This window comes from Pimephales promelas, chromosome 11, assembly GCF_988280905.1.
Source record: "Pimephales promelas chromosome 11, fPimPro1.hap1.1, whole genome shotgun sequence".
Classification (NCBI taxonomy): Eukaryota; Metazoa; Chordata; class Actinopteri; order Cypriniformes; family Leuciscidae; genus Pimephales; species Pimephales promelas.
Genome location: NC_142779.1, coordinates 1,599,311 through 1,624,536, shown reverse-complemented (window position 1 = coordinate 1,624,536; position 25,226 = coordinate 1,599,311). Strand labels below are relative to the sequence as shown.

Below are 25,226 nucleotides of genomic sequence, written 5' to 3'. Positions count from 1 at the left end.
CCTATAACCGGCCTTCAGTGGAACCCAAAACCTCCACCATCATCCGCAGTGTTTCAGCCACATATTCCACTCATGGTCGTAGTAAAAATCAAGCCTGCGTCCGCATGCCTCCATGCTTCCCTAAAGACTGACTTTTCTGTCCTGGTCCGTAAACTCCATTAAATTGGAATTTCAGATGGAAGCTTTCCAGATTTTGAGTTGATCAGAGCATCACATGAAAGCATGTGATGTCACATGGCCGCACAGGGGCAGGCTGGGAAACTTCTGGTCAAGCCCGGGGGTGACTTGGAGTAATTAGATTTCGTAGTAAAGCTTAGAAGGTGAACCTGCCATTTGTCGGATGCAGAAACAATCCTGCTACTTACCGCTCTGCTGCTCTATGTTCTGGAACATAGAAAGGAAAATAATAGACGATATTTAGAAAATTGTTGAAAAAATAAATGAAATAAAATTTTCTAAATATCTTAGTGTTCAACAGTCAAAAGCATGGCATACGGCTTTAGTATAGAATCCCATCTCAGTAATACTTTACAGTAAGGTCAAAGGTTAACCATTAGGTTCATGCATGAACCAACACTAGCCATGTTTCCACACACTTATTTTTAGTCGAATTTAAACATTTGGGATCGATACGATTTTTAAATGTTTTTTTTTTTTATTCATCAAAAAATCCTGAAAAAAAGTCCACAACTGTTTTTATCTTTGATAATAATAATGAATATTTCTTGAGCATCAGATCCTCATATTAGAGTGATTTCTGGAGGATCATGACACTAAAGACTGGAGTAATTATGCTATGAAATCACAGGAAAAAAAATATATTTTAAAATAAATTCAAATAGAAAACAGCTATTTTAAATTGTCATAATATTTAACAATATTAATGTTTTTTATTGCATTTTGATCAAATAAATGCAGCAGCCTTTGTGAGCATCTGTGAGAGACTTCGTTTAGAGACATTAAAAATTAAAAAATGCTGGATTTAAACAGCGATTTTGTTTTAAATAAATTCTAAAATGTGCATAAAAACTTGAGTTCTCATTTGAGTCGGGTAAATTTTTGTATCCGATAAGACGACATGCGCATGAACTACAATGGAAAAACTTTTGCAGAATAAATCCATCGATGTGCAACAAACAAAAAAACCTCACGTGACTTTCCCTCATCGTTGGCAAGTTTCTCAAATGTTAGTTATTCTGAAATGCCCGAGTCAAAGTCTGTCAGCAGAATGATTTGGTTTAATTCCCTCCAGAAGTGTCTCATATAATTGCGTTCCCAAACACTAATGCAAGAGAACATGACAGAATGCATTGTGTTTTATCACTAATGGAGGAAAAAAGAGCCACAGTTTCTTCCCTGATTGCAGCAACTTCTATTTTCATAACCGATATCTTGCATCAATTTCCCAGTAAATTATGATTTTGTTCTCTTGAAAACATGGGATGGAAGCGCTGCTTTATTCGCAAATGTTAATGCAAAATTCCAGACAGCAACAGATTAATATTTGTTACTTTAACATTAACTTATAAAATGGCAACTGTTCATAGCAAGTTCATGTTATCTCAGGTCCATTAAATAATATTAAAAGATGCATCTTTTGATTTTAGTAGAGTATGTTGCAGTTAACATTAAGATTTGCTTTACAAGCATTTGTTCATTGTTAGTTGATGTTAATTAATGTAGTTTAATAATGTTAACAATTGGAACCTGATTGTAAAGTGTTGCCTAATCTTAGTCAAAGAAATATCAAGTATTTTTAGGTTGTTTTTTTTCAGGTAAGATTGTCATAGTGGGACAATAGTAGACGGTATAGTTTATTTTAAATATGGTTTTTGCTGTAAAAATCCTGAAAAAAAAGTCCACAACTATTATCATCTTTGATAATAATAATGAATATTTCTTGAGCATCAGATCCTCATATTAGAGGGATTTCTGGAGGATCATGTGACACTGAAGACTGGAGTAATTATGCTGAAAATACAGCTTTATCACAGGAAGAAAATTATATTTTAAAATAAATTCAAATAGAAAACAGCTATTTTACATTGTCATAATATTTAACAATATTACTGTTTTTATTGCATTTTTAATCAAATAAATGCAGTAGCCTTTATGAGCATAAGAGACTTGAAAAAAATTAACATTAAGATTTGCTTTACAGGCATTTGTTCATCGTTAGTTGATGTTAATTAATGTAGTTTAATAATGTTAAGTAAGATTGTAAAGTGTTGCCTAACCTTAGTCAAAAGCAAAACAAAGAAATATCAAGTATTTTTAGGTAGTTTTTTTTCAGGTAAGATTGTCATAGTGGGACAATAGTAGACGGTATAGTTTATTTTAAATATGGTTTTTGCTGTAAAAATCCTGAAAAAAAAGTCCACAACTATTATCATCTTTGATAATAATAATGAATATTTCTTGAGCATCAGATCCTCATATTAGAGGGATTTCTGGAGGATCATGTGACACTGAAGACTGGAGTAATTATGCTGAAAATACAGCTTTATCACAGGAAGAAAATTATATTTTAAAATAAATTCAAATAGAAAACAGCTATTTTACATTGTCATAATATTTAACAATATTACTGTTTTTATTGCATTTTTAATCAAATAAATGCAGTAGCCTTTATGAGCATAAGAGACTTGAAAAAAATTAACATTAAGATTTGCTTTACAGGCATTTGTTCATCGTTAGTTGATGTTAATTAATGTAGTTTAATAATGTTAAGTAAGATTGTAAAGTGTTGCCTAACCTTAGTCAAAAGCAAAACAAAGAAATATCAAGTATTTTTAGGTAGTTTTTTTTCAGGTAAGATTGTCATAGTGGGACAATAGTAGACGGTATAGTTTATTTTAAATATTGTTTTTGCTTGTTAGCATGTAGCTAAATACATTTTGTGACATGTAAATACACTAAATACTATGTCCAATATATATGGCACAGCACTCCCATTTCATTATCGTTATTATAGCTATGCAAGTTAATAATAAACTCATTACTTGATAAGCTGTCCCACTTTACCAGTCTCTCCAATCCTGTTCCACTTTGACAATGCCTCTGATAAAGTGGACAGATGACAAAATCTTCTTCATGTATGGAAAATAAGTTTGGAACAACATAAGACTTTACATTACTTTATTATCTCGCTCAACTAAGATAAAAACTCTGAAAGGGTCAAAGGCAATAATATGCAATAATCACAAGTAATAAGAGAAGGCTAATGCATTCACATGAGCTTTGTCTCGGCTAATGTTCCAGGAACTGCACATGATCATGAGATAAAGATTAGGAGCTGAGAAAACACACTTAATTGAGCTCACGGCATGTAGCCACTCGGCCAGACAAAGAAAGCCTTTTCATCGCTCGCCTCAAACGATCAGCTTCTCTCTCAACACAATGCTAATTAACATGAGCTCTAGTTGAGTTTATTCAGACACAAGGTTAAACCCACTGAGGCCGGATATGTAATCGGGCGTTCAAATAAATAAGACAAAACACACTGATCAAGAACTTTAATCTGATCTGTGCGTAAAAGATCTCAAAAAGTTGCATTACGGAGACCCTAAAGGGTGTGGAAGCTTGTTTCCGCCACAGAATAAAAAATAAAAAAGGTAATTGCAACTTTTTATCTCACAATTCTGACTTTATAACACGCAATTTTCGACTTCATATCTTGCAATTGCGTGTTTATATCTCACAATTTTGAGAAAAGATGTCAGAATTGCGAGATATAAACATGCAAATTCGAGAAAAAAAAGTCAGAATTGTGAGTTTATTTATCACATATCTCGCAATTCTGAGAAATAAAGTCAGAATTATGAGATGTAAAATCGCAATTGTGAAATAAAAAGTGGCAATTATCTTTAAAAATGATTTATTCTGTGGTGGAAACAAGATTCAATTAAAAAAAAAATATTTTGCAAGACGTAAAACGTCTTGGGGTCAAAAGGCAAAACATTAACGAGAGAACGCAAAAGCATTTAAATATATAAAGAAGTTTAAAATGACGCTCCTGATCACATGATTCATGACACAGAATTCTCACTATTCTTTGGGTAAAACACTTAAAGGTGCCATATGGAATAATTGAGGTACAAATATCTAAAAAATGAGCTACACGCATCAAAAGAATGAGAAGAAATAAGTGCAATGATGTTATTAAAAAACTGGCAAGTTATAGTGCTGCCGAGATATAACCTAAATTAGCATGCTAAATTATTAGCCCCGGCCCGGCAGGTGTCGTAATACCAGTTTCGGCCATGGGAGGCGGTATGCGGGCGGGCAACATTACCACCAACCAAACTGCAGTAACACGAGTAAGTCGCGCCGGCTTGTGTGTACTTGAACCTGCATGCCATGTCGTGATGTCGTGTGGAAATACAGCCCGCTACTAAATTTCAGTTCAGGGATGAGTTAAATAAATGATTGGTCGATATTATGCATGAGGAATACATTTTGGTAAGTTGTAACATAGTGTATGTATCTTTCAACAGTGTTCGTGTTCGTTTACCATTAGCTAGTAGAGATGATCGGTTCACGTGCGCTAGGGATCTGTCGTCTAACATTTACAAGCGCCAAAACTGCATTTATTGTTTGAATTGCGTAATAAAATGAACAGAATCTGAGAGCTGAGATCGGTCTCTGTGTCCTTTTCTGTGCATGACAAAATGGATGTGGCGTGAGAGTGTGTGAAAAGTTGTGTGTCTCACGGTGAATTTGTGAGAGTTGGCAGCTCTGAAAGGCGCTAGCTTGGTCCACATCAGGGAATGCTGTCTGTTAAATTAATTCAAACTAATGATAAAAATGTAACATGAACAAAACGAATACCATAAACTAACAGTGTTGTGCAAGTTACTTCCAAACTGTAATACATTAGGTATTACTTGTTACTGTTATTTAAAAGTAATTCATTACCTTACAATATTACTGTCCCAGAATTGTAATGCGTTACATTACTCATGTATTACTTTTGAGTTACTTTCACCAAAATAACTAAGTAGAACTTAACTTTTGGGCTGTAACGATATGCAATTTGAAACCGAAATCGCGATTCACCACACGACTCAGATCCACGAACCTACAGAATCGCGACACACCTCTTCCAACTCCAGCGTTATTCTCCTTACCGTCCAGATCCAATGCTGCCTTATCTTTAAATTAGGCTATTAGTATTATTTGAAGTTAACATTATAAAATACGTAGACCTACACCACAAAACTAGTTGAGGATAAATTATTTAAAATTGGGGAAGTCCAGCATTATGGACATGATGACATTTGCAGTCAAAACTTGAAATAAAAATTCTCAGAAAATTCATGTATTGAAACGTATATAGGCTACTTCCTTAAAGGACTCCAGACATTAGACAAATATCAGTCTATGTTTTATTTTTAATATTAGGGAAAAGACACACATTCATGCGTGACAAAAAAATAGGAGGTAAAATATATTTTTTGTAATTCTGTTAATTACACTGCGCAAATCGGATGAGGAAGGGTTGGGTCTCCAGTCTCCATAGAACTTAAAATATTCATTTTATTTTAGTTTTCGTGTTCGCATTTATGAGGAAAAAAAAACAATGTTACAGACGCGACCGCTCTGAACTGGCACTAAAAGACTGCTTTAAAACTTTCACATAGTCTGTTGCCTTTAAGAAGTAAAATCAGACAATACACTGTAATACAACTGTAATACAAGCCTCACTGAACATGTAACGAGTAAAATATTACTGAAAATTGATTAGTAATGCCTTACACTACTGCGTTACAGCAAAAAGTAATATGTTACTGTAATGTATTACTTTTGTAATGCGTTACTCCCAACACTGTAAACTAAAAATGCCTGGGCTTTAATTTTCCCATATCGTCGAAATGCACCGGCTTGTCAATGAGACGGCCTTTATTTAGTATTGAGATGTTGTTCATTTAGTCTCTAATCTCTGAAAATCTCCAAATGATCCACGTGAAACTGCGGTCCTCCAACCTTTTACTATTAGTTTTACTGATTAATATGCGTGAGGGAGACCCGCTCGCCCGTGTTGTTTGAAGACATGAGTGCGCGCGGCCGCGGAGGTATTTTTCTGGAGGTATACTGCCTCCATCTGGTATGGAATATGGTGTATGAATTGATTTTTTTTCCCAGATGGCACCTTTAAACACACAGTGATGTGGATCATCATGAAAAAGCTTACCAGAATTTGAGCGCATCTTTTCCCTTCGGCTCAGCGAGGTGTCGCACACAGTGAAACGTGCACAGAAAACTCTCCAAGCACTGAAGACTGACCTGAAATCAGACGAAAAACAACATGAAAGAGATTGCACTGATGAACTAGACATTTGCATTTGGTTTTGAGGAAGCATTCATGTGTGTAACAACATATGATCAAACATATATGACAAACATATATGACTTTGAACATTGTAATAGTGCTGCTTGAATTGACCCTTGACAGGCGATCTGACCAATCATAATCCGCCATTTTGTCCAACAAAGCAGTCAGGAGAGTTAGTTGATTAACGTTGAACTTGAAAAACGGTGTATTGACATCTTTACGCGGTTAAAGGTGCAATACCTAAGATCTAGATGCCGCTAGAGGGCGCTACATTCAAAACAACAACAACGGCTTTGCTTGATGACGCCGTGGAGGAACGCGGAATGATGGGAACTGTTGTTTTCAACTCCACCGTGGATAAATCAGTCAGACGGGAATCGAAAATTAGTTGTCATGGATGAGGTAAAGTTCGATTTCTATAAACGTTGCGTTTAATGACATGCTTGTATTTCATTAAACTGAAATAACCGTGCAAGAAAAGTCAGGTTTAAAAGTAAATTAGTTATCACAGATGTTACTGTACGAGTCACTGGACGAAGCTATGGTGGAGAGGGTTTGAAGGGGCAGGTCTCTCGCAAGGAGTTGACGTGGTTGGCCCTCCTTGGTAACTTTATAAAAATAAAAAATCAATTTAATGTCAGTTATCCCAACCTGCAAGAATTCATTTCCGGGAGGTATATTTCGATAACAAGATTGTGGGGGTGGGAGGGAAGGCTAACTTTCGCGTTCGCGAGGCACAAACGCAAAGTCTCTCCCTCTGTACAGTGCACGCGCAGCGCGCTGTATGTTATGCGCGCAGTATGTCTCGCTCTAACATTATATCCCGGGAGATTTGAACTAATTTGCGGGCATCAGGGAAACGCTATCAATATGCGGGAGATCCGGGAGACTTGGGATGTCTGCAATGTACATTTGACACATCTTTTCATGTCGTGTAAGTATTCAACCACAGCTACAGTTTCACAAAATTAACGTTAAGGGGGTCGCACACCGGACGAGAAGCTGCAGCGCCGCGTTGCACCACATAATTATTCGAACACATTATTATCTATAAGTGTACACATACCGGCGGCGCCATTCGGCGTCTGTCCGCGGCGCCCAGCAACGTTTCAGGACCGTGTTCAAAACCCTGCTGCGCCACAGAGCGCCATTTACATAGTTTTATATAAAATTGTAATTATTTTTGCCTCAAACCGTTGCTAATGGATCCTGACTTTGCCCTATGCTGCAATATCTATGCATTTAGTTTTGCAGTCATTTACAGAAATCAGCTGCTTGAATGACAATTACTGATTATTATTAGATTTTTCACGTGAGATTCTCAATTCATTCTGTGAACGGATGCTCTGAGGTAAAGTTTTCAGAATGCAGACTCAGCAACGATTGTATTTAATTGTACAGTACAATAACATAGAACAGACATTATCTTCATTTTCTGTCATTAAACATAACAATATTGCTGGCCATACACTGATGAGAAAGTGCGCGTCCGGTGTTCGATAACGTTACTGGAGTTGTCCTAAACGTGACGCGGCGCTTCTCGTCCGGTGTGCGACCCCCTTTACAGCCAACAGTTCACATTCCGAGAATAAATGAAAAGAATATATGTGCTCCATTCCATAACAAATGCGCGAAACAAGCTGCCGTTTGATAGGCGCTAACGCACAACTACAACTACCGCATTTGTCCAGGACTACACGTAGTAAGAGCGGAAACCGAGGTAAGCGGATATGACGCGATTGACTCGCGACTCCCAGCTCACCCCTGCTGACACGTGCCGTTTCCTTGGTTAAAATCTCAATTTTCTCGCGATTTAAACATTGTTTGAAACATTTGGAATATTGTGAGTTATCATCTTTACTAAATATATAACACTGGCCTTGTGATTTTGGGATATTTTAATGCAAAAATCTTAGGTATTGCACCTTTAAAACAACATTCCTTCTGATGTTCATTCATGTTTATTTGATGCTATAAGGAAGAGATGATCGGTTTGTGAGCAGCTTTAACTGAGTGATCCGTCAGACACATTAAAGAGCCACAAAGTTTAAATTTCGTTAAAAAATGACTACATTTGAAAGGCGAGACTGTTTCATATCAAAAGGAAGCTGGTCTTCACTGCGTGAGAACATGGTGTGTGTGTGTGTGGCGTGAAAACAGTGTAGCTTGTCGGACATAGCAACAGTAACTAAAGGGGGCGGGTCTTGAGACTCAAAAATGATCTGGCAAGGGAGCTTTGCAATGTGAACTTTAGAAGTGCATCAAATACTCATTTCAAATGAACAATAATATCTTGTTTGAAAAGTCTTTTGTAAATGTGTTCAACACAAATGTATGAAAATGAGAGACATTTTTAATCACTAAACTAAGACTTCCACTCTCCATTCGCTCAAAAAAACATCCCGAGACGTCTCTGTTTCTCCTGCCAGCCTCCATTTACTGGAACAGACACAGAATAATCACATTACATGGAGCGACTTCCACTCACATGAGCGAGTGAGTAAGAGGCCAAACGCAGAGAACTGAACTCCAGCTGCTGGAGAACTGCATGACTGTGGCAGACCGTCTGCATCTCAAGAAGCCGCTCAAGAAATTCAACCCAAATAAATAAAATAAAATCATAATAATTATGATTATTATAAGTTAGGACCATTTAGACTTATAAATAAAATACATATTAATGCATAAAACCAGTCACAAACTTGTCATATTTCACCAACATATGATTGTCAACATATCACTAAATTGATTTATTGACTTTTAATATTTTTAAGACCCCGTGGACACCATGTGATTATTCAGAAAAAATAATAAAATAATAATAATAATGAAGAATCTCACAAAACCAATCAAGATTTAATATAACAAAACAAAACTAAATAAATTATAATAATAATAATGATATGAATTAATTTAAAAAATAAATAAAATAGTTTAAAAATAAATAAAATGCTAAATGAAATAAAAATAAATAAAATGCAATATTAAAAAAAATATATAATAGTAATACATGAAGATAATCATATTTTTAATTTTTTATTTAACTAGTATTATTATTTTATTATTAAGAAATAATAAGAACAACAAGGAAGAATCTCACAAAACTGGTCAAGATTTAATACCATATTTCAAACCAAATATATACTTGTGTGTGTATATATATATATATATATATATATATATATATATATAATATGAATTAATGTCATGAAACCTGTTAAGAGCGTGTCATATTTCAACCCCCAAAAATAAATAAAATACAATAATAATAAATATTAATACATGAACATTAAGATATAATTAGTAGGCTATATTATTATTAAGAAATAATATACATACTTATATAAAGAAATATGTATATATATATATTTTTTTTTTTTCACAAAAATTAACCCTATTTTACTTTTATTGACTGTTATTTAAAATGTATTTAAATAATAAAATAGCAATCAAAGATCAGAATGCAGCACAATGAAACTCATGAGCATGTCTGATCCTCTCAGGATTTCCGTCTGACGGGCGTCTGACCTCTTCAACTAGTAACTGTGGGGGTTACTGGCGTCGGTCACACTACCACTGATCCTCCAGCTGTCAGACACACACACACACACACACACACACACACACACACACACACACACCTCACAGAAGCTGCTGCAGCCCTTCACTAATCCACAGCTTCTACAAAACCATTTTACACGGACAAAACCGGCTTGCAGAAAATACGAAAAAATTGGCTGAATGACATGCTTTGCTTTCTTTTGGGTAAATCAAAAACCAGAAACACATCAAAGTCATTTATCATCCCAAAAAACAAGAGAAAATGTGCACTTTTCTCAGCATTTGTCTGTTATCTGCATTCTCCAGGTGATATTGTGATTGGCATTATCAATCATCGATTATAATTTCTGTATAATCATGTTTTTGAGTTTATACCAGTGGCTCAATTTCCTTCCTTCGCTGATACTAGACCAGTTTCAACAGCTCTATACAAACAAATCACTTCCTAGTTTTAGTGTTCAGTCACCTCAGACAACCACAATCTCATCTACATCTAAAAGAGCTTCATTAACCGCCTACAAATCACACACTAACTGACCGTAATGGATGAATCTCCCCTAAATTCTCCAATAACATGACAGGGTTATTTTAAAATAAAATAATAAACAATAACATAACAGGATCAAAATAAAATAAAATAATAAACAATAACATAACAGGATCAAAATAAAATAAAATAATAAAATATCATGACAGGACCAAAAATAAAATAAAATAATAATAACATAACAGGATCAAAATAAAATAAAATAAAAAAATAACATGACAGGATAAAAATAAAATAAACAATATTTTACAATGATTTTAAATATGTTTTCTAATTTATTAAACATTGATTAAAATAAATATAAAGTGTATATATATATATATATATATATATATATATATATATAACAGTGTATACACATATATATACATATACATACTTTATATCGACCACCCTGCTCTCTAAGATATTAAAAAAAATATTTAAAAAATAGCCATAAAAAACCCAATATCGGTCGACCACTAGTCAAAATCATACTAACATTATAAGGGCACCCCAGGAAACATTATAAAACAATAAAATAATGCAGTTAATGAGCCCTTTAACTCAATCAGTCCTATAACACACTTTAATCTAGTCTCCATGTAACTTGTTAGTAGTCTAAAAGGTTTCAAGGCAGGGTTAGTGAAGGTGGCAGGGGTCATGACCTTCTGCAGGCATCAGACACTCACCAGAGAATCAGGGTCCCACTATCTGAACGTCAGATGAATGGACAACGAGAGGCTGGGAAGATGGGACACGGGAGAGAAAGAGACTGATGGAATGAGACAAACAGAAGATAAAGCTGATGATACACAGAGAGGAAAACAAAAGGTGAACAGAAGGACAGTGAAACAGGGTTAAAGGGCAACTTCACCTCTGGAAAGATGGATGTGTATTTAAAATGGGTCATTTATGTAGAAGAAATGTGCAATTATTTTTGAATTTGGAGCTTTCTAGACTGAGAAAAGCCTGAAAATGTATTTTTGGCTTATGTGGATGAAAGACAACAACTCCCAGAATGCACTTGCTTCGCTGGCCTAGGTAAGTAAAAAGTAAGCCCAGTCAGATGAGAAAAAACTAACGCAAAAATGTAATTTAATTAGATACTTTTTTAAAGGAGTAACACAATATTATAATGTATGACTTTTAAAAGTAATTTTCCCCAACACTGAAACAGAGTTGTGATAATATTTTTGCACAAACAAGAAGTATATGCACTCAGTGATCTGCAAAAGTTGGCAAAATTGTCCTTTCCAAGCTCGATATATTACTAAATCCAGTACATTTGTGCCATATGACCCGGTTCTTACGGAGCATGACTGTTGTGTAATGTTTTCTCCGGTCATTATAGTGACTGATCTAATTTGGTCTTTGCTTTTATGATGAGCATCATGAGGATAATTTTGAGTTCTACATTCCTCCGGGAACCAGCATGATAAAATGCAGAAGTGAGAATAACTCTAGAAGCCTGTCAAACAGACGTGCACATGTACGTGAAGTTCAGTGTCTTGAAGATGTGCAGTATGAGGTACTACAGTAATACAGTATGGCGTAGTCGGGCTCACAAAAAATATATACATCATAAAAATGTATATATTTACAGTAGGAAATTTACTAAATATCTTCATGAAACATGATCCTTACTTAAAGGAGAACTCCGGCGCAAAATGAACCTTTTGTCTAATTACACATTGTTACCTAGTCAACCGTTATCTAGGGCTGTTGCGGTTATGGAATTTCCCTTGCGGTAATGTTGAGTGGCTCAATAGCGCGATATGCGGTATTACCGCCATTTATTTATTTATTCATTTAATTTATAAGTATTTGTTGCTATATAAATAAAGTTTACGATATGGACAAAAACGAGGTAATTTAACCAATAACCGAAACTAAACAGCGTCTATATGCGCATTAAAAGCATGATTGAAAGGCTTTCACTTCACTCAGCGCGCATATTGTTATGACAACGGACTTTGAACCGTTCATTCAACGAACGAACACGTTCAAAGAAGCTGATTCGTTAAAAGAGATGTAATGAAACAAGATGTTAATTATTTTTAACTTTGAGTTCCACTTTTCAAGGCTCAGCTGATCAGCAATGCGTCGCATGGGTAACGCGGAAGCTGATGCTTCACTTATTAGAGACCAATATGGCATTGATTCAATGCGTGACTCGGTGATATTATTTTCCGCAGCTTCCTTGTGCTGTGGGATGCTGACCAGCGCTGCTGCTGACGCGCATTACAAATACCCGTGACGTGAAGGTTAAAATGATGATAAGAAAAATATTTCGCTTTCCTTTGACACGGCAACCTTTTCACGACTTCAAATAAAGACGCAGGTAATCGCACGCGCTCTGCAGATCTCTCTCATTCACTGTCTGTGTGAAGCCTCTGTAGGCTACACATCACCAAGATAAACAGTCTTGTTGTTATCAGTATGAACTTGTTCAACATTCAATACACATGCATGAAGTTCAAAACAAGAAGAAGCCTTATAAAAAAAAACGTGAATATCGCGGTTGCTGCGGTTACGTGCAATCCTCTGCGGTTGACTTGTCAGAAGCGCGGTACTGCAATATTGCGGTTACCGCGACAGCCCTACCGTTATCTGAGATTTGTTTTCATGATTGCCGAATGTAAATAGTTTTATCTCTAAAAACAGTTTAGCCTATAACGCTAGTATAACGCTAGTATATAGGGCATAGAGTAATGACAAATAAAAATTGCTTGTTATTACCACTAACAAGGCTCAAAATAGCCCCACACTAACACGATAGCATAACAAGGGTCCCTACATTCAAAACGAAGCATTGAGAACTTTGTCAGTGTCCATACAGTTTAATAAGAAGATATTTTATACACACAGTCAACTTCGCGAATACAGGAAGAAGCCATCTTTGAAAAATAGTCTCTACCAGTCGATCTACGAACGCCGATCCAAGTGCGCTGAACTTTGCAGAATCTCATATGATCCGTTGTTTCCGGAAGAAACACAAACCATTTTCTTTTCTTCAATATGTACAAGTAGCCTACTGTTCACGCTCACCTTGTTCACATCTCACCAGCGCACGTAGATCGACTGGTAGAGACTATTTTTCAAAGATGGCTTCTTCCTGTATTCGCGAAGTTGACTGTGTGTATAAAATATCTTCTTATTAAACTGTTTGGACACTGACAAAGTTCTCAATGCTTCGGTTTGAATGTATGGATCCTTATTATGCTACCGTGTTACTGTGGGGCTATTTTGAGGCTTGTTAGTGGTAATAACAAGCGATTTTTATTCGTCATTACTCTATGCCCCATATACTAGAGTTATAGGCTAAACTGTTTTTAGAGATAAAACTATTTACATTCAGCAATCATAAAAACAAATCTCAGATAACGGTTGACTAGGTAACAATGTGTAATTAGACCAAAGGTTCATTTTGCGCCAGAGTTCTCCTTTAAAGGACAACTCCGGCGCAAAATGAACCTTTGGTCTAATTGCACATTGTTACCTAGTCAACCGTTATCTGAGATTTTTTTTCATGATTGCCGAATGTAAATAGTTTTATCTATAAAAACAGTTTAGCCTATAATGCTAGTATAACGCTAGTCTATAGGGCATAGAGTAATGACAAATAAAAATCGCTTGTTATTACCACTAACAAGGCTCAAAATAGCCCCACAGTAACACGGTAGCACAATAAGGATCCATACATTCAAACCGAAGCATTGAGAACTTTGTCAGTGTCCATACCGTTTAATAAGAAGATATTTTATACACACAGTCAACTTTGCGAATACAGGAAGAAGCCATCTTTGAAAAATAGTCTCTACCAGTCGATCTACGAACGCCGATCCAAGTGCGCTGGTGAGATGTGAATAAGGTGATAATGTGAGCGCGAACAGTAGGCTACATGTACATATTAAAGGGAAGAAAATGGTTCGTGTTTGTGTTTCTTCCGGAAACAACGGACCATATAAGATTCTGCACAGTTCAGCGCACTTGGATCGGCGTTCGTAGATCGACTGGTCGAGACTATTTTTCCAAGATGGCTTCTTCCTGTATTCGTGAAGTTGACTGTGTGTATAAAATATCTTCTTATTAAACGGTATGGACACTGACAAAGTTCTCAATGCTTCGTTTTGCATGTAGGGATCCTTATTGTGCTACCGTGTTACTGTAGGGCTATTTTGAGCCTTGTTAGTGGTAATAACAAGCGATTTTTATTTGTCATTACTCTATGCCCTATAGACTAGCGTTATACTAGCATTATAGGCTAAACTGTTTTAATAGATAAAACTATTTACATTCGGCAATCATGAAAAAAAATCTCAGATAACGGTTGACTAGGTAACAATGTGCAATTAGACCAAAGGTTCATTTTGCACCAGAGTTCTCCTTTAATATCCTAATGTTTTTTTGGCATTAAAAGAAAAATCTGTAATTTTGACCCATACAATGCATTATTGGCTTTTGCCACAAATATACCAAAGCGATTTATAACTGGTTTTGTGTTCCAGGGTCACATATTTGGAATTATTAAGCATTAAAATAAAGTGAACTTGAATTTGTGTTCAAAATCCAGCAGATAATGTTGACATTTGAGATGCTGCTGAAAATGAACATAAAAATGTACATACACTCTTAAAGAGCTTCCAAAAAAGGGGGTTTCATCATAGTAATGCCATTTTTTGTGTGTGTAAAGAACATTAAAAATATCTAAAGAACCTTTATTCAACTATACATGCAACAGAAAGATTCCATGAACGTTAAACGTTCTTCATGGATCCATCAATTATGCGCAAAAAGAACACTATTTTTTAAGAGAGTGATGTAAACATTGAGCCACCAATGAGCCAAGGAGTTTCCTGAACAGATAGTTGAGTAGTAAAAACGAGTAATCGTACAACAGTTGCAACGTGCATCTATTACATCACAGCCAGTAAGACAGCGGTAGAAACGTGACTCACCAGAGAGACTGAGCGAGAGATGAATTATTCAAGTGGTGAGTCAATTAACTATCCATCCACGGAGCAAAATGTGTAATCTGGCAGAAAGCGGGGCGTCGGTGGAGAGGATAGACGTTTAAGGTTTCCAAAAGCAGAAACACAGGATGTTGAAACAAGCGATTGCTTAAACGTGATTTAGAAACGACATCATTCACTACCCCTCCTCCTCATTCATTTTTTTAAGTTAGACATCAAACTTCTAGTATTAAAACACATCTGTTTAGCTGTGCATTTACTGAATGAGCAGTGCACTGTGCCTCTGTTCGTCCGACTGTTACTGCACTTCATTTTATTTTTGATTCTAAATTCTTTTAATAATTTACTGTATTTTATTATTATTATTTTTCTTATTCTAAACTGTTTTAATTATTCTGATTTCTTTTGATTATTTTAATTTCTTCTATGTAAAGCACTTTGAATTGCCATTGTGTACGACACGTGCTATATAAATAAACTTGCCTTGCCTATTACTCAATGGATTCATTAGAAACAATATAATGATATAACATTATATAAGAATGACTATTTTTCCATTCATTTTTTGCAAAATTGGTATAGGTGTGTAACAATTTTTCTGTTCTACAATAATTGAATCTTTGATGACTGAATAAGTGCAATTCATCTTTATTCCAGAAGGTGGCAATGCCTCATACACACTGATACAACATGACATCATGACTTTTGCGTAAACATAATCTGCAAAACATCTATACGCATTTTGAGCTATCCGTGTGTATGCATGTATGTCTACGCCGTTAAATGATTCCGCGTGTATGTACACGCCGTTAAATGTCCGAGCGAAAAGAAGCAAAATGTAGATCTACATCTGGGGAGTGATATTTTTTTTTTCCTAGGATGGTAGGGGAAGACTCATAAATGCTATTAACCCCAGTGACGGGTAGGTTTAGGGACGGGGTTGGGGTAGGTCATGTATTTATATATACAGTAATGTAACGTTAAGTCAGTGGCATTCATAAACACGCTGAAAAGCGATTATGCGTGCTAATCGCACGGCAAAAATGGAAATACGAATTGGCGTGTCATTCATACGCCATTTCATGAAATCAGTCTGGATGAAGTGACGTTTCACTCATCGTTACTGCAGGCAGAAAACAAAAGAATAGGAAGTATCATCAGCAAAACCTGAAATGGCTCAGTGATTTACTGCAGAGCAAGTACTGAACTCAATCAAATATTAGTGTCTATTGTGGTGGATCTGGAGAAGAAGCTGTCAATGATCAAAATATTGATTTTAAGATGTTGAAAATGAGAATATGTTTGAGATGAATGTGCAGGGAAATTGGCTCTGAAGAGGACAGTGATGATTGTGCTCAAACTGAATCCTTCTGAGCTTCAAAGGGTAAAAAAAAATTGCTTTATTTTATTTTTCTGTAATTGTTACGCTAATATCGGGAGTCAAGAGAGTTTTATATTATCACGACAGACAGAGATCCATCTGTGTTAGATACGGGTCACCAAAGATCCGGATATGGGTGAAACATTCAAAACATGAATTGTTTTTGAAACGAGACATTAGCTGGTTCGTAGTGACGTAGTTACATACTGGCCGCGCCTAGTTACTGCGCGCACAGACGGAAGTGTAAACTTGAAGTCTACACATTCAAACACTTCATCATAGCATCATGTCGAGAAGACGCTGTGTTCTACAATGCAAAGATCGTTCAGCCACTTTGTTTTCATTTACCAGGGACGAGCATGTGAAGAATCGGTGGTTAGAGTTCATATTTGCAACGATACCACAACAGTATAGCCCGATTGTGTTCTCATCATTTTAGTTCAAAAACATAAATTAATTTAAATGTGGATTCGCAAGCGGTTGTTCCTGAAGGAGGGCTCAGTAACTTACTTACCCAGTGTATGGATCAGCTTCCTCCTTCGAATCACAACCTGTAAGTATTATTAATAATTGTTGCTTTTATGGGTTTTGAACGGTTTTGTTGCGTCGGGGCGCGAGGCAGTATGTGTGTGTGTGTGTAAGTTACGCTCAGTGCAGCTTCTAGGTCTCCAATGTCAATTTTTTTTAAATATGTGAAATGTTGGAGTTGTCATAAAGAATAGAGCGTCTTGTAGTACTGCAGTGCTTTATCGATATGTTTATGCGTTATGCTAACAAACAATAACTGACTGGGTCTGTCATCTGACCAATCACCGCCGATTAGCGTCACGCAAAGGAGTGGTTTGGAAAAATGAGTCGTTGTACGAATCATTTGGGAGTCGGCGAGCAAATCAGTTAAAAATAAATGCATATTATAAGACAAATAAAGTGTTTTTTATCCTTGCATGCATGTTAAACTGTTTTTGGGAACTCCTAAAACAAAAATAGGAACATTTCAAATGCTATGATAGGGGCTCTTTAAGAAGTAAGAAGTAAAAAACGTTTAAATATGTAATTTTGGTGATCAAAGATGAGTTTTAAGGGACACAATTATTGACTACAGAAAGACTCAAAGGGTTAAAGAATGAACTCTCATGTGTTGATTTACAACACAACACACACACACACAGAGCAATTCAGTTGCACGAGAGATACACTTCCAGGTTTTCACAAACTTCGAGAAAAAAAAAAAAGTTATGATTCTTTCAAGTCACAGCCTTAAAAATCTTTTGATCTGAAGTCATCGCTGTGTCGTCTAAACATTTGACTGGTGCCGTATTAGAGAAAGATCTGAAGAGATGCGATCAGTTGATGCAAATATTAAGAACTCATGTTTCTGATTAACTCTGATGAACCGACATGCTGGTGGAGGACACAACAGGACATGTGAACTTCCCAAAAGTCGCATCAACCACCCAAATGTTGCCCAAACAAGGATTGACCAGTCAGAATATCAGATTATCTCAGTAATCTCCACCCATTAACTCCAATCTGGATAAGTCTGTGTGTCCTAAAATCAGTTTTTGCAGCAAGATGGTTGAACTAAAGCTTAACAGGTAGAGTGTATCAAGACTGACAGACTTGACAGAGAAACCTGATTAAACCAAACCACCAGAGACTTCTCAATCACAACTCGACAAACTTGCTACAAGAGAATACAAGTCATCAAAACCGTTATTTCATCAGGACTCTTCACATTAACATTAGACACTCACATGAAACCTTAGTTTGAACCACTACAAATGAGAATGAATTTGACGAACTCACCCACAATCATTTCAGTGTGTAGAGAAAAATACTCTTATAATCCTAAAGTGTACAAATGAAACGCTACTTGTGCAGACATGAATAGCAACAAGAAGTGAGACCAGCAGGCATCCTGTCAGCGAACAACATCTCCGTTATCAAATCACATCTTGCAAACATCTCACGCAAACCACAACTGATTTACAGCAACACTGACATGTTGAAAGTACCAGCCTACAGTCAGTGCAATGGAAAAGTGTGCAGTTAGTGTTAACGGATGACCTTTTTCTCCAGCGTTCAGTTTAACACATTCTGCCAAACGCATTTTATCAGCGCACTCAACATGATTCAAGCCTGAGCGTTCACATCTAAAGGCATGTTCACACCAAGAACAACAACTATGACAAAAACTGCAACTAAAAAATTCATGAACAGGGAAGCTATAACAATAACAGCACAATGTGGAAAACTACATAATTGCACAACGTGCTCATAATAAACAGAACGTTTATTATAAACATAACTCATGCAAATTATTTTTATGTCTCACACAAGAAATGATGAAATGTCAGGTACATTGCATTGTGGGATACAGAATCTATTAGTGTGTTATGGTTACACATATTGATAAACTGTATATTTTATAGAGAAAATGCAAATGCGTGCATAATATACAGTGCTAGGGCTGGACGATATGACCTAAAATCAAAATCTTGATTAATTTAACATTTTATCTTTATTACAATGAATGTACTTTTCATTTTTGCCGTCACAGTTCACTGACAAGATTTGTACTGTAATTGTAAATATGCTAGACTATATAAGATGGGGTTTTTTTCTGATGAAAGTGTGCATTTCTAATCTTTGTGATTTTATAATAATTGAAGGAAACGATTAGGATTCTGATTAATCTTCCAGCCCTATACAGTACATACTTTATACAGTACCAAATACCAATAGTAAGTGTATGAGTCTGCTATAAATGCATAGAGTTAATTTAGTTTTAGTATCCTAAATAATGCCAATTCCATCCTACAAACATATAAATGAGCAGTTTACCTGATAAGTGACAAATCAACCGGATTTCAACTACTAGAAATAAGAAGTGCATAAAAACATCTCAAATTTTGGAAAAAAATAGTTTGTAGAATTTAATGTTTTACTCTGTACAATGTAAGATCTGTTATGTGTTTTCCCCATTATGTGTTTGTCTTTTGCTGTAAAATGTCATTATAAGCTTTTGTAAAAGTTGAATAAAAAAAATAATAATAATAAATAAAATAAAAAAATAAAAAAAAGGATAAATAAACAGAAAGAGCATCACAACAGTCTTCAGTCACACATGGTTTACTAGTCATACGGAGTCAGCGTTTAGCGTTGACAAGAACTGTCATGTGGCGAAACCGTACGGCAGGAAACTGAAAGCGTAAAGCACACAGCCACAAACACATGAACAGAAACACTCCCACTCGTTTACATAAATATCAAGACAGAAGACCCTGTACAGTGGCTCATAGTGCGATGCGACCCGATGACAACTAGCGCTTAAAGGGATACTCCACTTTTTTTGGAAATAGGCTCATTTTACAACTCCCCCAGAGTTAAACAGTTGGGTTTTACCGTTTTCGAATGTATTCAGCCGATTTTCTGATATTTAGAAGAATATCAGTAACCAGACAGTTTCTGGTCTCATTGACTTCCATAGTAGGAAAAAAATATACTATTTCATGAGACCAGAAACTGTCTGGTTACTGATATTCTTCTAAAAATCATCTGAAAATCGACTGAATGGATTCGGAAATGGTAAAACTCGACTGTTTAACTCTGGGGGAGTTGTAAAATGAGCCAATTTCCAAAAAAAGTGAAGTATCCCTTCATTGAAGAAATTATGAAAGTAACGTCTACGTGTTTTCTTGACTATGTGATGTTAAAAAGCGTATGACTGCATCAACAAATATATACCATCCACTGAAGTGCAATGTATTTCTCTCTGTCGTACGTTTTGTTTGGATAAAAGCGTTTTATGGAAGTGTTTATTTGGACATGTACCAAATTTCTTAAGAGACTTGATCGCTATTTTTTATGATGAAATTTAATTTCAGGCTTTTATTCACATATAAACATTCATCAGCGCATACATCAGTTAAACGGAAGCTGAAGCATGCTCGCTTGACATGCAAGAACCAATGAGGATCATTCTCGTGTTACGAATCACGTTTGAGCTTCAGCAAGAACCAATGAGGTTCATTCTCGTGTTACGAATCACGTTTGAGCTTCAGCAAGAGCCAATGAGGTTCATTCTCGTGTTACGCATCACGTTTGAGCTTCAGCAAGAACCAATGAGGTTCATTCTCGTGTTACGCATCACGTTTGAGCTTCAGCAAGAACCAATGAGGTTCATTCTCGTGTTATGAATCACTTTTGAGCTTCAGCAAGAGCCAATGAGGTTCATTCTCGTGTTACGCATCACGTTTGAGCTTCAGCAAGAACCAATGAGGTTCATTCTCGTGTTATGAATCACTTTTGAGCTTCAGCAAGAACCAATGAGGTTCATTCTCGTGTTATGAATCACTTTTGAGCTTCAGCAAGAGCCAATGAGGTTCATTCTCGTGTTACGCATCACGTTTGAGCTTCAGCAAGAACCAATGAGGTTCATTCTCGTGTTACGAATCACGTTTGAGCTTCAGCAAGAACCAATGAGGTTCATTCTCGTGTTACGCATCACGTTTGAGCTTCAGCAAGAACCAATGAGGTTCATTCTCGTGATATGAATCACTTTTGAGCTTCAGCAAGAACCAATGAGGTTCATTCTCGTGTTACGAATCACGTTTGAGCTTCAGCAAGAACCAATGAGGTTCATTCTCGTGTTACGCATCACGTTTGAGCTTCAGCAAGAACCAATGAGGTTCATTCTCGTGTTACGCATCACGTTTGAGCTTCAGCAAGAACCAATGAGGTTCATTCTCGTGTTACGCATTGTGTTTGAGCTTCAGCAAGAACCAATGAGGTTCATTCTCGAGTTACGCATCACGTTTGAGCTTCAGCAAGAACCAATGAGGTTCATTCTCGTGATATGAATCACTTTTGAGCTTCAGCAAGAACCAATGAGGTTCATTCTCGTGTTACGCATCACGTTTGAGCTTCAGCAAGAGCCAATGAGGTTCATTCTCGTGTTACGCATTGTGTTTGAGCTTCAGCAAGAGCCAATGAGGTTCATTCTCGTGATACGCATCACGTTTGAGCTTCAGCAAGAACCAATGAGGTTCATTCTCGTGTTACGAATCACGTTCGAGCTTCAGCAAGAGCCAATGAGGTTCATTCTCGTGTTACACATCACATTTGTGCTTCAGCAAGAACCAATGAGGTTCATTCTCGTGTTACGAAGCACGTTTGAGCTTTAGCAAGAACCAATGAGGTTCATTCTCGTGTTACGCATCACGTTTGAGCTTCAGCAAGAACCAATGAGGTTCATTCTCGTGTTACGCATCACGTTTGAGCTTCAGCAAGAACCAATGAAGTTGATTCTCGTGTTACGAATCACGTTTGAGCTTCAGCAAGAGCCAATGAGGTTCATTCACATGTTACGCATCCTGTTTGAGCTTCAGCAAGAACCAATGAAGTTGATTCTCGTGTTACGAAGCACGTTTGAGCTTTAGCAAGAACCAATGAGGTTCATTCTCGTGTTACGCATCACGTTTGAGCTTCAGCAAGAACCAATGAGGTTCATTCTCGTGTTACGCATCACGTTTGAGCTTCAGCAAGAACCAATGAAGTTGATTCTCGTGTTACGAATCACGTTTGAGCTTCAGCAAGAGCCAATGAGGTTCATTCACATGTTACGCATCCTGTTTGAGCTTCAGCAAGAACCAATGAAGTTGATTCTCGTGTTACGCATCACGTTTGAGCTTCAGCAAGAGCTAATGAGGTTCATTCACGTGTTACGCATCACGTTTGAGCTTCAGCAAGAACCAATGAAGTTGATTCTCGTGTTACGAATCACGTTTGAGCTTCCGCTAAAGGTTTGTTCTCGCGCATCAAGCAGGTTCGTTTATGTCCGCTGATCAAAGTTTAATGTGCATATAAGCCTAAATTCAATCTGTTGATCATATAAAGGGATAGAGTCTCCTCAGAAAATTTGGACTAAACCACTCAATACATTTTGATTTGTTTACAATCTTTTTTTGAACTTTTTGAAGGATCAAAATGGTAGTTGTGTAGATGTCAGATGAATGAACGGGTTTGAAACTACATGAGGAAGAGTAATAAATTAACAGAATTTTCATTTCCGAAAATTATAACAAACTAAATATTTTACACGTATTCATAATATACATTGTTACAGTAGAAATTGGGTCTTTATACATTAAAATATGTAGGCTAACTGTCTTTAATATTTTGGTTTGGTGTTCCTCGAATGATGTTCATATTTGTGTGAAATCTAAAATATTGAAAACCTTGCATCACACTGTAGCAGCATCACAGTGCTTCTTTTAAAGGGATGGATGATAGTTTTCTAAAAACAATAATACAAGGTGAAGATATTTTAAAAAATCCACTGGAAATGTCTGTCTAATACACCATCCACAAAGCTTTGAAACTTCAAATCGCTGTTTGAACTGCATAACTTTCAGACTTAGGTATTTTACAAGCTCCACAAACAACGTTTGTCGTCTACTAGCGCTCACCTGCAGATCTGCGCCTTGTGCACGGCAGTCCATGTAGTTGTCCCAGGCCTGGGACAGATCAGCCAGGTGTGAGCTGGCCATGTCCAGATGAGCGCCACCGGCTCCGGTTCATCCACAGCAGCGACGGACAGAAGCTCTAAAATCCCGCGGGTAAATTCAAACTGCATTCGCGGGAACGACGTATCATTTCATTAGGGTTCCATCCAGATTAAGAGATGTAAAGTCCGTTAAATCCGTTACTACCTACAGAGACGAAAAAGAACTTTTAAATGTACGACTGGCGCGAATTGAGCTCTGCACTGCACCATTCATCAGCATTCAATGACGTAAAAAGTACGTTATTCCTGTCAGTTTATTACATCTAGCTGACAGTTAACTTACTGTCAAGTTACAGTGCAAGCAGATAAATGAAGCAGTAATGTTAGATTACACTGTTTTCTGTTGAATACAAGTTGGGACTTATTTTAGCTTCGATGTCAACATTAACCTGTACAAAATACATTAATCAGAACAAATAAAGATAGTTTGGTTTGTATCTGCAGACATGTTTGCGTGTATCTGGATCATTTCACGCGACAGCAGACGCAGAATATCCCGCAGCACAGCTTAGGCTAACACTCATTGATTTACTTCTTTCTATTATGAGGTTGCACAATTCCAACCGGCCATTTTAATCACTGTAGTCGCATTATTCATCTGAAAGTAACGTTTAGGACGTGTTAAATACAATTACAATTTACGTACCTCGTCTCCGGTCTTCCTTCTAACATATACACAAGCAATTTAGAAGACAAAAAAATGACATGCAAAACAGTACAGGAAATTACGCCCACAAAACAGAACCCTAAGTGGACATTGGTTGAATAGACGCTAACATTCTGTCAATCAAATCCGCGGCCTCTGAGGACGCTCCCTCTCCCCAGTCATTCTGATGACGCCAATCGTGTCCCCCCTGAGGGGGCGGGGCTTACGTGCGTGCGTCTCTTGTCGCTTCCCGGTGTGGGCAGGGCTGACGTGATGACGCAATTGCGCAGTGGCTCCGGGAGCTCCAGTCACACAATAATGTTCGCCAGTAACAGGACATCTCTTCATTTTCGTCTTTATTGTCTGAATAAGAGGATGTTTGCGGGAATGTTTTAAAAGCCCGAAGCAGTTAATTATTTAGACGTATTTTAAGTATGATCTCTGGTCAGATTTAAGACACTTTTCCATGATGTCACTTTTCTTTTGTACAGATTGAGATTCATTCATTATTTAAGTGTTTGAGTCAGACATTTTCCCGTATAGAAGCTATAGCACACACTTTAACTATCCATAACATAAATGTCTAATATTATGAATTGTATGAGCATGTATTTGATCTAATAATTAAAAATATTTGTATTAGTGTCATCAAATCGATTTATCACATCAAACATAAAAGTTCATATATATGTGTATGTGTTTGTTTATATAATAAGTATATATATATATATATATATATATATATATGTATATATATATACTTACACACACATATTATATAAACAAACATACACACACACAAATTGTATATATATATATATATATATATATGAAGAGTTCAGATGCAAAAGCCTCTAAATGCCATTTGAAATTTTCTTCTAAAATGACCATTTTTATCAAGCTTGTATATTTAAGTTCAGTAATTTCACTTAAATGACAATTAATAGGTAATCAACATTGCCATTTAAGTGAAATCACTGAACTTAAATATACAAGCTTGATAAAAATGATAATGTTAGAAGAAAATTTCAAATGGCACTTAGAGGCTTTTACATCTGAACTCTTATTATATACTGTATATATAGAGAGAGAGATACGATTAATCGATTTGACAGCACTAGTTTGTATACCCTTTCATCTCAAAATGTTTTTGTTTTTTTCAGACTTTTTATTATTAATTCCATTATCACAGAAAGGGAATTTAAGAACACAATGTTTTTTTTTTCTATTTTTA

The 25,226-nt window shown here is 36.3% G+C and overlaps 1 protein-coding gene across 4 annotated transcripts in view; it reads right to left on the bottom strand.

Annotated features, from left to right (window-relative positions):
- The window catches only part of lyst (lysosomal trafficking regulator), a 116,540-nt gene extending 92,480 nt beyond the window's left edge, over positions 1-24,060 (bottom strand). For 2 of the 4 annotated variants that reach the window (XM_089116723.1, XM_089116724.1), the window contains exons 1-3: positions 23,993-24,060; positions 23,249-23,491; positions 6,194-6,285 (exon numbers count right to left, since the gene is read on the bottom strand). In XM_089116723.1, coding sequence (XP_088972849.1) covers positions 6,194-6,285; positions 23,249-23,329 — 173 coding nt within the window. In that variant the 5' untranslated portion in view covers positions 23,330-23,491; positions 23,993-24,060. Of the gene's footprint in view, positions 1-6,193; positions 6,286-11,113; positions 11,134-18,584; positions 18,687-23,248; positions 23,492-23,992 lie in introns of those variants that run through there. The other 2 variants (XM_089116725.1, XM_089116726.1) reach the window with 2 other exon arrangements.
- Positions 24,061-25,226: the final 1,166 nt, after the last annotated feature.